Here is a 10,000-nt window from a genome sequence, read left to right on the forward strand (position 1 = left end):
AATTCAGTTTATTCCCGTCCAGTTTATTCCAGTTTATTCCAGTTTATTCCAGTTTAATTCAGTTTATTCCCATTTATTCCAGTTTATTCCCGTTTATTGCGGTTTATTCCCGTCCAGTTTATTCCTGTTTATTCCAGTTTATTCCCGTCCAGTTTATTCCCGTCCAGTTTATTCCAGTTTATTCCAGTTTATTCCAGTTTATTCCAGTTTATTCCCGTCCAGTTTATTCCCGTCCAGTTTATTCCCGTTTATTCCAGTTTATTCCCGTTTATTCCAGTTTATTCCCGTTTATTCCAGTTTATTCCCATTTATTCCAGTTTATTCCCGTTTATTCCAGTTTATTTCCGTTTATTCCAGTTTATTCCCGTCCAGTTTATTCCCGTTTATTCCAGTTTATTCCCGTCCAGTTTATTCCCGTTTATTCCCATCCAGTTTATTCCAGTTTATTCCAGTTTATTCCAGTTTATTCCAGTTTATTCCCGTCCAGTTTATTCCCGTTTATTCCCGTCCAGTTTATTCCCGTTTATTGCGGTTTATTCCCGTCCAGTTTATTCCAGTTTATTCCAGTTTATTCCCGTTTATTCAAGTTTATTCCCGTTTATTCCCGTTTATTCCAGTTTATTCCCGTTCTCCAGGTGAAATGAGTCACATGATACATAAGAGAGGATCAGAAACTACAGCTCCCATGATTCATAGCTGCACTGTGTCTGTGTTTTAGTTCCAGGAACCAGAGTTTTGGCAACAGGAGGAGCTTCGTCTAATAAAGAGATCCTGCAGGTCGGTCACACACACACACACACACACACACACACACACACACACACACACACACACACACACACACACACACAGTGATGTCATCTCTCTGGGTTTCAGGTCTTGTCTGATGTGTTCAACGCTCCGGTTTACACCATCGATCTGTCGAACTCTGCCTGTCTGGGATCAGCATACCGAGCTCTGCATGGTAACACACACACACACACACACACACACACACACTGTAACACACACACACACACACACACACACACACACACACACACACACACACACACACACACACTGTAACACACACACACACACACACACTGTAACACACACACACACACACACACACACTGTAACACACACACACACACACACACACACACTGTAACACACACACACACACACACTGTAACACACACACACACTGTAACACACACACACACACACACTGTAACACACACACACACACACACACACACACACTGTAACACACACACACACACACACACTGTAACACACACACACACACACACACACTGTAACACACACACACACACACTGTAACACACACACACACACACACACACTGTAACACACACACACACACACACACTGTAACACACACACACTGTAACACACACACTCACACACACTGTTTTTGTAGTTGTGTGTCGGTCAGATGGTTAACGATGCTGCTCTCTGATTGGTTTTCAGGCCTGAGAGCAGAATCTGGAGTTTCGTTCTCCGACGTCGTTAAAAACGCGACGAAGCCGAAGCTAGCGGCTAACCCTCACGCTACTGCTCAGGAGGTACACACTCACTACTACACACTACTACACACACACTACTACACACTACTACACACACTACTACACACTACTACACACACTACTACACACTGCTACACACTACTACACACTACTACACATATGATCTGTGTGTGCGTAAAAAAAATCTGTGTCTGTATTCAGATTTGCAAGTGAACATAGATCTGTAAATGTCTGTCATCACTTACAACTCAGGCAGGAGCTCTGATTGGCTGTTTTTACACGTGAATTTTGCAACACTTCTGCCGCGGCAGATCTGTGTGTAGAAATGAGATTTGTCTGTGACCTCAGTGTTCCTTTGCCCTGCGCTCAGGCTCACAGGCTCACGCTGCCTGGCTGCAGTAGCAGTACCGCCTTACTGTTGAAACATGAACTTGTACTTACAGCGAACACTCTTGAATCCATGTGTATTGCCTCCCGACCATACACTCGACACAACGCAACCGTGAGCGCAATGAAATGACCCCAAATGACACGCTTATCATCACTGGGTGCTACGCGCCGACTAGTGGTGTGTAGGCGGTACTGCTACTGCAGCCAGGCAGCGTGAGCCTGTGAGCCTGAGCTCAGGGCAAAGGAACACTGAGGTCACAGACAAATCTCATTTCTACACACAGATCTGCCGCGGCAGAAGTGTTGCAAAATTCACGTGTAAAAACAGCCAATCAGAGCTCCTGCCTGAGTTGTAAGTGATGACAGACATTTACAGATCTATGTACACTTACAGATCTGTGTTCACATTCACAGATCTTTGCATGCACTTGCAGATTTGTCGTCACTTGCAAATCTGAATACAGACACAGATTTTTTTTACACACACACAGATCTGAATACGCACACACAGATTGAGATACGCATTTGCAAATAATATTGCAACAGTAATAGCTCCATATACTACACACTACTACACACTAATACACACTACTACACACTACTACACACATTTCTGTATTTCAGGTTTACGACCCGATGCTGAAACGCTTTGCTCGATTGGAGGAGAGAGTCCTGCAGGAGTCCCGCCCCTGAGCCGCCGCCAGCCAATCAGCTCTGTCGGCCCGGCGTGCCCTCTCCTCTGATTGGACGGCTTAATTAATTATTATTATTATTCATTGATTAAAAAATAGGAGGGAGGGAGGGAGGGAGGGAGGAAGGAAGGGAGGAAGAAAGGGAGGGAGGAAGGAAGGAAGGAAGGGAGGAAGGAAGGAAGGAAGGGACGGAGGGAGGGAGGGAGGGAGGGAGGGAGGAAGGAAGGAAGGGAGGGAGGGAGGGAGGGAGGAAGAAAGGAAGGGAGGGAGGAAGAAAGGAAGGGAGGGAGGGAGGGAGGGAGGAAGAAAGGGAGGGAGGGAGGGAGGAAGAAAGGGAGGAAGGAAGGGAGGAAGAAAGGGAGGAAGAAAGGGAGGGAGGGAGGAAGGGAGGAAGGAAGGAAGGAAGGAAGGGAGGAAGAAAGGGAGGAAGGAAGGGAGGGAGGAAGAAAGGGAGGGAGGAAGGAAGGAAGGGAGGGAGGGAGGGAGGGAGGGAGGGAGGGAGGGAGGGAGGAAGGAAGAGAGGAAGGAAGGAAGGAAGGGAGGAATCTCAGATTTACTTCCATAAGTTTGGAGCCTCCTGCTGGCCGACTGCAATCAGACAGGAAGCTTTGCTGCAGGTCATTTCCTGTCGGCCTCTCTGCCAGACACTATCAAAATAAAGCGTTTGGATGGATGACGTCATCTGAAACTTATTTTTTTAACGTTTAATTTCCAATAAAAATAAATGATGATCTTTCTTCTCAGAATCGTGGGTGTGTGTGTTACTCTGTGTGTGTGTGTGTGTGTTACTCTGTGTGTGTGTGTGTGTGTGTGTGTGTGTGTTACTCTGTGTGTGTGTGTGTGTGTGTGTTACTCTGTGTGTGTGTGTGTGTGTGTGTTACTCTGTGTGTGTGTGTGTGTTACTCTGTGTGTGTGTGTTACACTGTGTGTGTGTGTGTGTATGTTACTCTGTGTGTGTGTGTGTGTGTTACTCTGTGTGTGTGTGTGTGTGTGTGTTACTCTGTGTGTGTATGTTACTCTGTGTGTGTGTGTGTGTGTGTAAGTTACTCTGTGTGTGTGTTACACTGTGTGTGTGTGTGTGTGTTACTCTGTGTGTGTGTGTTACACTGTGTGTGTGTGTATGTTACTCTGTGTGTGTGTTACTCTGTGTGTGTGTGTGTGTGTTACTCTGTGTGTGTGTGTGTTACACTGTGTGTGTGTGTGTATGTTACTCTGTGTGTGTGTGTGTGTGTGTGTGAAATGCGGCAGAAGAGGCTGGGTTCACATGAGGAGACGGGTACTGCAAAGACTGGGCCACGTGTGTTACACTGTGTGTATGTTACTCTGTGTGTGTGTGTGTGTTACTCTGTGTGTGTGTGTTACTCTGTGTGTGTGTGTGTGTGTGTGTGTGTGTGTGTGTGTACATATGAGATGCGTCATGTGAAAACCAGCTCACCTCTGCTGCTACGGAGTATTTAAAGTATTTTAAGTATTTAAAGGTTTATTGCAAAGCGTTTTATTTAATATCGTTAATAGTTTCTCTGATTTCCAGCCGAGCAGCGGTTTCACGTCTGTCAACATTTCCTCCTCCAAACTATTTAAACAGCAGCTGATCGTCGCAGGAGGAGCAGGAACAGTAAATATGAGCCTGCAGAGATCCTCCAGTGTTTTATTAACTGTGTCAATGTTAGCGCTGCTCTCAACCCGCTGACCTCAGATCTCTCTGTACAGTCACAGGAAGGAGATAATTAAATCTAAAAAGCCGTGTGTGTGTGATGTCTGCTGCTCAGACTCATTTGTTAGCTCTGATGAATGTCTGCGCTGCACTAATACACACTAATACACACTACTACACACTACTACACACTGCCCTTTGAGTCACACGGACAGCACAGCACACAGCAGCTCCAGGATGAACAGAGTCTGCAGGTGAGACGGGTCCTGGTGTTTAGACCAGAGGCGGACAGAGTACACAGCTTCCTTACTTGAGTAAAAGTACAGGTACCCCTTGCTAAATTTTACTCAAGTACAAGTAAAAGTACTACGGTCAGATGTCTACTTAAGTAAAGGCAAAGCTCTGGATTTACCAGTCGATCTTGGTTCCTACCCTCACCTCTGGTCATGAGCTTTGGGTCGTGACCCAAAGAACAAGATCACGGGTACAAGCGGCTGAAATGAGCTTCCTCCGTAGGCTGGCTGGGCTCTCCCTTAGAAATAGGGTGAGAAGCTCAGTTATCCGGGAGGAGCTCGGAGTAGACCCGCTGCTCCTCCACGTCGAGAGGAGCCAGATGAGGAGGTTCGGGCATCTAGTCAGGATGCCTCCCGGACGCCTCCCTGGTGAGGTGTTCAGGGCCCGTCCCACCGGTAGGAGACCCCGGACACGCTGGAGAGACTATGTCTCTCAGCTGGCCTGGGAACGCCTCGGGATCCCCCGGGAAGAGCTGGACGAAGTGGCTGGGGAGAGGGAAGTCTGGGCTTCCTGCTTAGGCTGCTGCCCCCCCGAGACCCGACCAGGATAAGTGGCAAGAAGATGGATGGAAGACTTAAACTCGTCTCGTTCTCTATGTAGTTTTGTCGTAAAGTCTGTAACTCTGACCGAAAACATTTTAATTTCTAACTAGGGCTGTCAGCGTTAACGTGTTAATCACAATTAGATTAATGCAATCCATAACGTGTTAATTTGTTTTAATGGCATTTTAATGTGTCAAGCCTTTTTGTCCCTTCTACTCCCCCGTAGACGGCTCCTCTAGCTGTAGCGCTATGCTTTGAAGTGGCCTCCTGCAGTAAACCTACCGCGCTGATGGAAAGTAAGAGAGCTACTGGACTTTTGAACGGCTTGTTTAACTTTAAAACACTTCCAGACGCTTCAGTTGACAAGTCAAAAGTAAAATGCAACCTGTGTCAAACGGAGTTTAACTACCACCGGAGTACGTGGAGTTTGAGTTAGCACCTCCACGCTAAACACCCAGGTGCAGCCAAGCCAGCCTCAGCTCCACCAAAGGACCATTTTGGAGTGTGGGAGTCGCAGCAGAGCCGTGATTGATTCCCAGTTAAGACACTCTGGTAAGAAATGCTTTACATTATGGGCTTAAAACTGCCTTCAAATGGAAAATAACAGGATTTTAAACATGCAATTCAAAACGCCATTAATCGCGATTTACTATGGAAATTCTGCGATTAATCTCGATTAAAAACATTCATCGTTTGACAGCCCTACTTCTAACACATTGTTTCTGTCTGCTTTCATGATTTCAGTGAGTAAATCATCATGAAGGAGGATTGATGTTTGAGTGACGGGAGGTAAATCAGCTGACTCTCAACGCCAACGACAGGAAGAAGAAGAATAAATCAATCTTATAACCGCTCAGACTTGGACTCCTCAAACCTTTAAACATCAGATATCAGTGTGTGTGTGTGTGTGTGTGTGCGTGTGTGTGTATAAATCGGTGTCATAGATTATTAGCGACCGTGATTAAAAACACGCCTCCTGGTTGTTTGTCGTCCTCGGTTCAGTTTGTCCTTCAGCCGGCTGCTGTTTGTTCCTGTTGAGTCCATTAGACCTCAGCTCATGAAATTACAGCCGAGAGGGAGAGAGAGAGAGAGAGAGAGAGAGGGAGAGAGAGAGAGAGAGAGACAGAGAGAGAGAGAGAGAGAGAGAGAGGGAGAGAGAGAGAGAGAGAGACAGAGAGAGAGAGAGAGAGAGAGAGAGAGAGGGGGGGAGACAGAGCGAGAGGGAGAGAGAGAGAGTCAGAGAGAGAGAGGGAGAGAGAGCGAGACGGAGAGAGAGAGAGAGAGGGAGAGAGAGAGAGAGAGAGACAGAGAGAGAGAGAGAGAGAGAGAGAGAGGGGGAGACAGAGAGAGAGGGAGAGAGAGAGAGACAGACAGAGAGAGGGGGGGTACTGGATGCCTAGCAACAACCACTGGCTGCCTTATCCCCCTGACACACACACACACACACACACACACACACACACACACACATACACACACACACACACACACACACACACACACACATCCCTGAACTGTCCACAGAGGCAGAAATGTCACATCAGCTGATCGGCAGCCTGCAGCCTTCAGAGTCAGCTGCTAATTTCATTCAATTAGAAACACGTTAATTTAACCAATTAAACACTTTGTCCAATTAAGCTTTATGCTAATTGGTCGTCCAGGGTGCAGAGTTTGAGGGGGGGGGGGGTCTAATTAGGTGCCATACACACACACACACACACACACACACACACACACAGTCTCTCCGGAGCAGACTGAGGTTAATTGAAGCGGCTCGTTGAGGAATTAACAAACACTGAGGTGAGTTTGACTGACAGCTGGACAAGGTGTGTACGACGTCCCATAATGCACTGCAGCACGTCTGTCATGACCTCAGGACTCTGTGTGTGGTGTGTGTGTGTGTGTATGTGTGTGTGTGTACTACTACAAGCCATAATTCATTCTGGCCCTCTCACACACAACATATATGTTCACTCTCATATTTATACATTTTCATACTATCAGTAATATATGTGTGTGAGAGAAGAAGGTGTGCACGTGTAAGTGAGAGTTTAGTGGAAGCTACACTCCGGTCCAGTAGGTGGCGGTACAAACCTAATAAACTGAGTCTGGTACAAACATAGTGGAGAAGGAGAAGAGACCGAGAAACATCCAGAGAGGAGAAAGTTAGAAGAACAAAACATATAAAAGAAGGAGTTTGACCAGACAAAGACCCTCGGACACATCAGTGTGGTTTAATAACGGCGGAGGGATATACGGAGACCCGGCGGACAGACCGACGGAGACCCGGCAGAGGGATATACGGAGACCCGGCGGAAGGATATACGGAGACCCGGCGGAGGGATACGGAGACCTGGCGGAGAGGCCGACGGAGACCTGGCGGAGAGGCCGACGGAGACCCGGCGGAGGGATACACGGAGACCCGGCGGAGAGGCCGACGGAGAGACAGGCGGAGGAGCGGAGAGTGAAGGCAGACGCTGCTCTGCTGAACAGGTGAGTAACATCAGCTCTGCTTCACATAAACTGTTATAACGTTACCTGCTGACATTCAGATCACTGTCTAGTTAGTCAGTATATATGTTGTTGTTGTGATGCTAGGTGTAAAGTAGCAGAGTTGTTACTACAGCTGTTTGACGCTCTGCACGTTAGCTTCGATGCTAACGTTAGCATCGTGCTCGCTGTGTATCTGGTGTTTGTTCACTGCTTTCTCAGGTTGCGTTCAGACTGCAGCTAATCTGATTCAAATCTGATTCCTTCTTAAATCCGATCTTTAGTCCTGACTGTCCACACCGTTTTTAGCAAGTGTCCAAATCGGGTTTGGCTCTGTTCAGACTGAGCCACATTAATGACCAATCTGACAGGTTGCCGTAGCAACGTCGTCGGAGCGGAGACGTCATCTAGCGTGTATAGTGTGATGTCATATAACTGCGACAGCGACAACAAACCTTCGAGCTTCGCTTGAACCGAGCCATCTCCCCAAAGATTAATTAAGATTTTGGTGTGGTCCTCTGTCCATGGACTGATGTTTAAGTCCTCCAGTGATATCACCTAGCAACAACAGCTGGAATAAGTCCTCCAGTGATATCACCTAGCAACAACAACTGGAATAAGTCCTCCAGTGATATCACCTAGCAACAACAGCTGGAGTAAGCGGTTCTGGTGTCACATAGAGAGACGTAGAGAGACGTCACAGACAGTCAAATCCGATCTGAGTGTTCGAATGTTCAGACTCAGACTCATCTGTCCAAACTTCCTCCCAAAGGTGGTTTCACTCTGGTTTGCAAAAAATCGGATCTCATGTGATTTATGACTGTTCAGACTTCATAAGAGCATCTGGTTCTGATCTAGATGGGCTAAAAATCCGGGAGATACTTTCAGATCTCATTTGGACAGAGTGTCTGAGTCTGAACATCCAAACACTCTGTAACGTCTCTCATCATGTCGGCAGCCAAAAGCACATTTATTACTTTATATTATAAGTCTGTAGTTATGATGCTTAACACTCAGGAAGGTTCATCAGAGGGCTGTTAAACCTCTGCTTGGCTGGACGCAGAGATAAAAGTGATCAGCTGACTGCGGAGGAGTTGACTTCCTGTCTGATGTCACCTGCAGACTCTCTAAGTGAAAGGGATCAACAGGCGCCGAGCCGTCACTGACATTTCATTCAAATGTCAGCGTTGCTCCACCGTCTCCGTCTTCCTGTTTGCTCCTCATTCAGCCGCAGCGTCAGGCCGCCAGCGTTGCTGCCAGCGTTGCCGTGGCGACGTTAATTAATGATGATAACAGTAAAGATGTGAAGAAAAAAAAAACTTTTATCTCTTTCTGTTCATGCTGCCCTTTAATCTGTCTCACACACACACACACACACACTCACACAGACACACACGCACACACACGCACATACACACATACAAACACACACAGGAGAGAAGGAAGGAGGGAGGAAGAACAGATGGAAGGAAGGAAAGGAAGGAAGGACGGAGGAAATAAGGAACGAGGGAGGGAGAAAGGAAAAGAGGAAGGAAAGAAGGAAGGAAGGAAGGAGAGGAAGGACGGAGGAAGGAAGGGAGGAGAGTTGGAGGGATGGAGGAAGAACAGATGGAAGTAAGGAAAGGAAGGAAGGACGGAGGAAGGAAAGAAGGAAGGAGGGAGGAAGGACAGATGAAAGGAAGGAAGGACGGAGGAAATAAGGAACGAGAGAGGGAGGAAGGAAAGAAGGAAGGAAGGAAAGGAAGGAAGGAAGGAAGGATATTTTGGGATATTTACAGAAGTTACTAATAAAGGGTTAAAGCTTGACCACAGCAGCGGTCATAGTCGCTGCCGTCTGATGAGAGTTTGAACCTCTGCTCCTTCCTCCAGTTTTAATCTGTTTCTCTCCTCCGCTCTTCTCTTCCTCTCTCGCTCACACTTCACCTCAATTATCTCCTGGTTCACCTTCTTCATCCATCAGGGATCGATGGGGCTGAACTCACTCACTCTTCTTCTCTCTCAGATCCAGACTGCTGAGTGAAGGCAGAGCAGCCGTGGCATTGATCCGGAGCAGCCGGCGCTCGGCGAGGTCAGAGTGTTTAAGATGAGAGCAAGACAACATTAAATAGAAATCACTTCTTCTTTTTGTGCTTCAGCAGCTTTTTATCACCATTTAAACACTTCTGGATGTTCCAGCTGTGTGTGGCTCTGTGAGAACGTTCCCATGTTGAGATTCAGCAGCTTTATGTTTCTAATGAGGTTTTATATGAACATACTTTTTGCTCTGCTTTGGTCTCTTAACTCTGTGTCTGCTGTGATGTTCAGGTGTGCAGCAGCTTTATCAGAAAACAGCTGAGACTGATTCATTGTTGATGTAAAGATTATAAATAATTGCTCCTTTAAGTTCAGAGTATGTCTCCA

The 10,000-nt window shown here is 46.9% G+C and overlaps 2 protein-coding genes across 2 annotated transcripts in view; one reads left to right on the forward strand and one right to left on the reverse strand.

The window, feature by feature from the left end:
* xylb (xylulokinase homolog (H. influenzae)) overlaps window positions 1-2,701 on the forward strand; it is a 16,434-nt gene extending 13,733 nt beyond the window's left edge. The window contains exons 18-21 of the mRNA XM_053342531.1: window positions 719-777; window positions 877-964; window positions 1,483-1,577; window positions 2,553-2,701. Coding sequence (XP_053198506.1) covers window positions 719-777; window positions 877-964; window positions 1,483-1,577; window positions 2,553-2,621 — 311 coding nt within the window. The 3' untranslated portion in view covers window positions 2,622-2,701. The remainder of the gene's footprint in view (window positions 1-718; window positions 778-876; window positions 965-1,482; window positions 1,578-2,552) is intronic.
* LOC128382757 (uncharacterized) overlaps window positions 1-10,000 on the reverse strand; it is a 371,423-nt gene that overhangs the window by 233,006 nt on the left and 128,417 nt on the right. The window lies entirely within an intron of this gene.

Source organism: Scomber japonicus, chromosome 21 (assembly GCF_027409825.1).
Source record: "Scomber japonicus isolate fScoJap1 chromosome 21, fScoJap1.pri, whole genome shotgun sequence".
In the NCBI taxonomy this organism is placed as follows: Eukaryota; Metazoa; Chordata; class Actinopteri; order Scombriformes; family Scombridae; genus Scomber; species Scomber japonicus.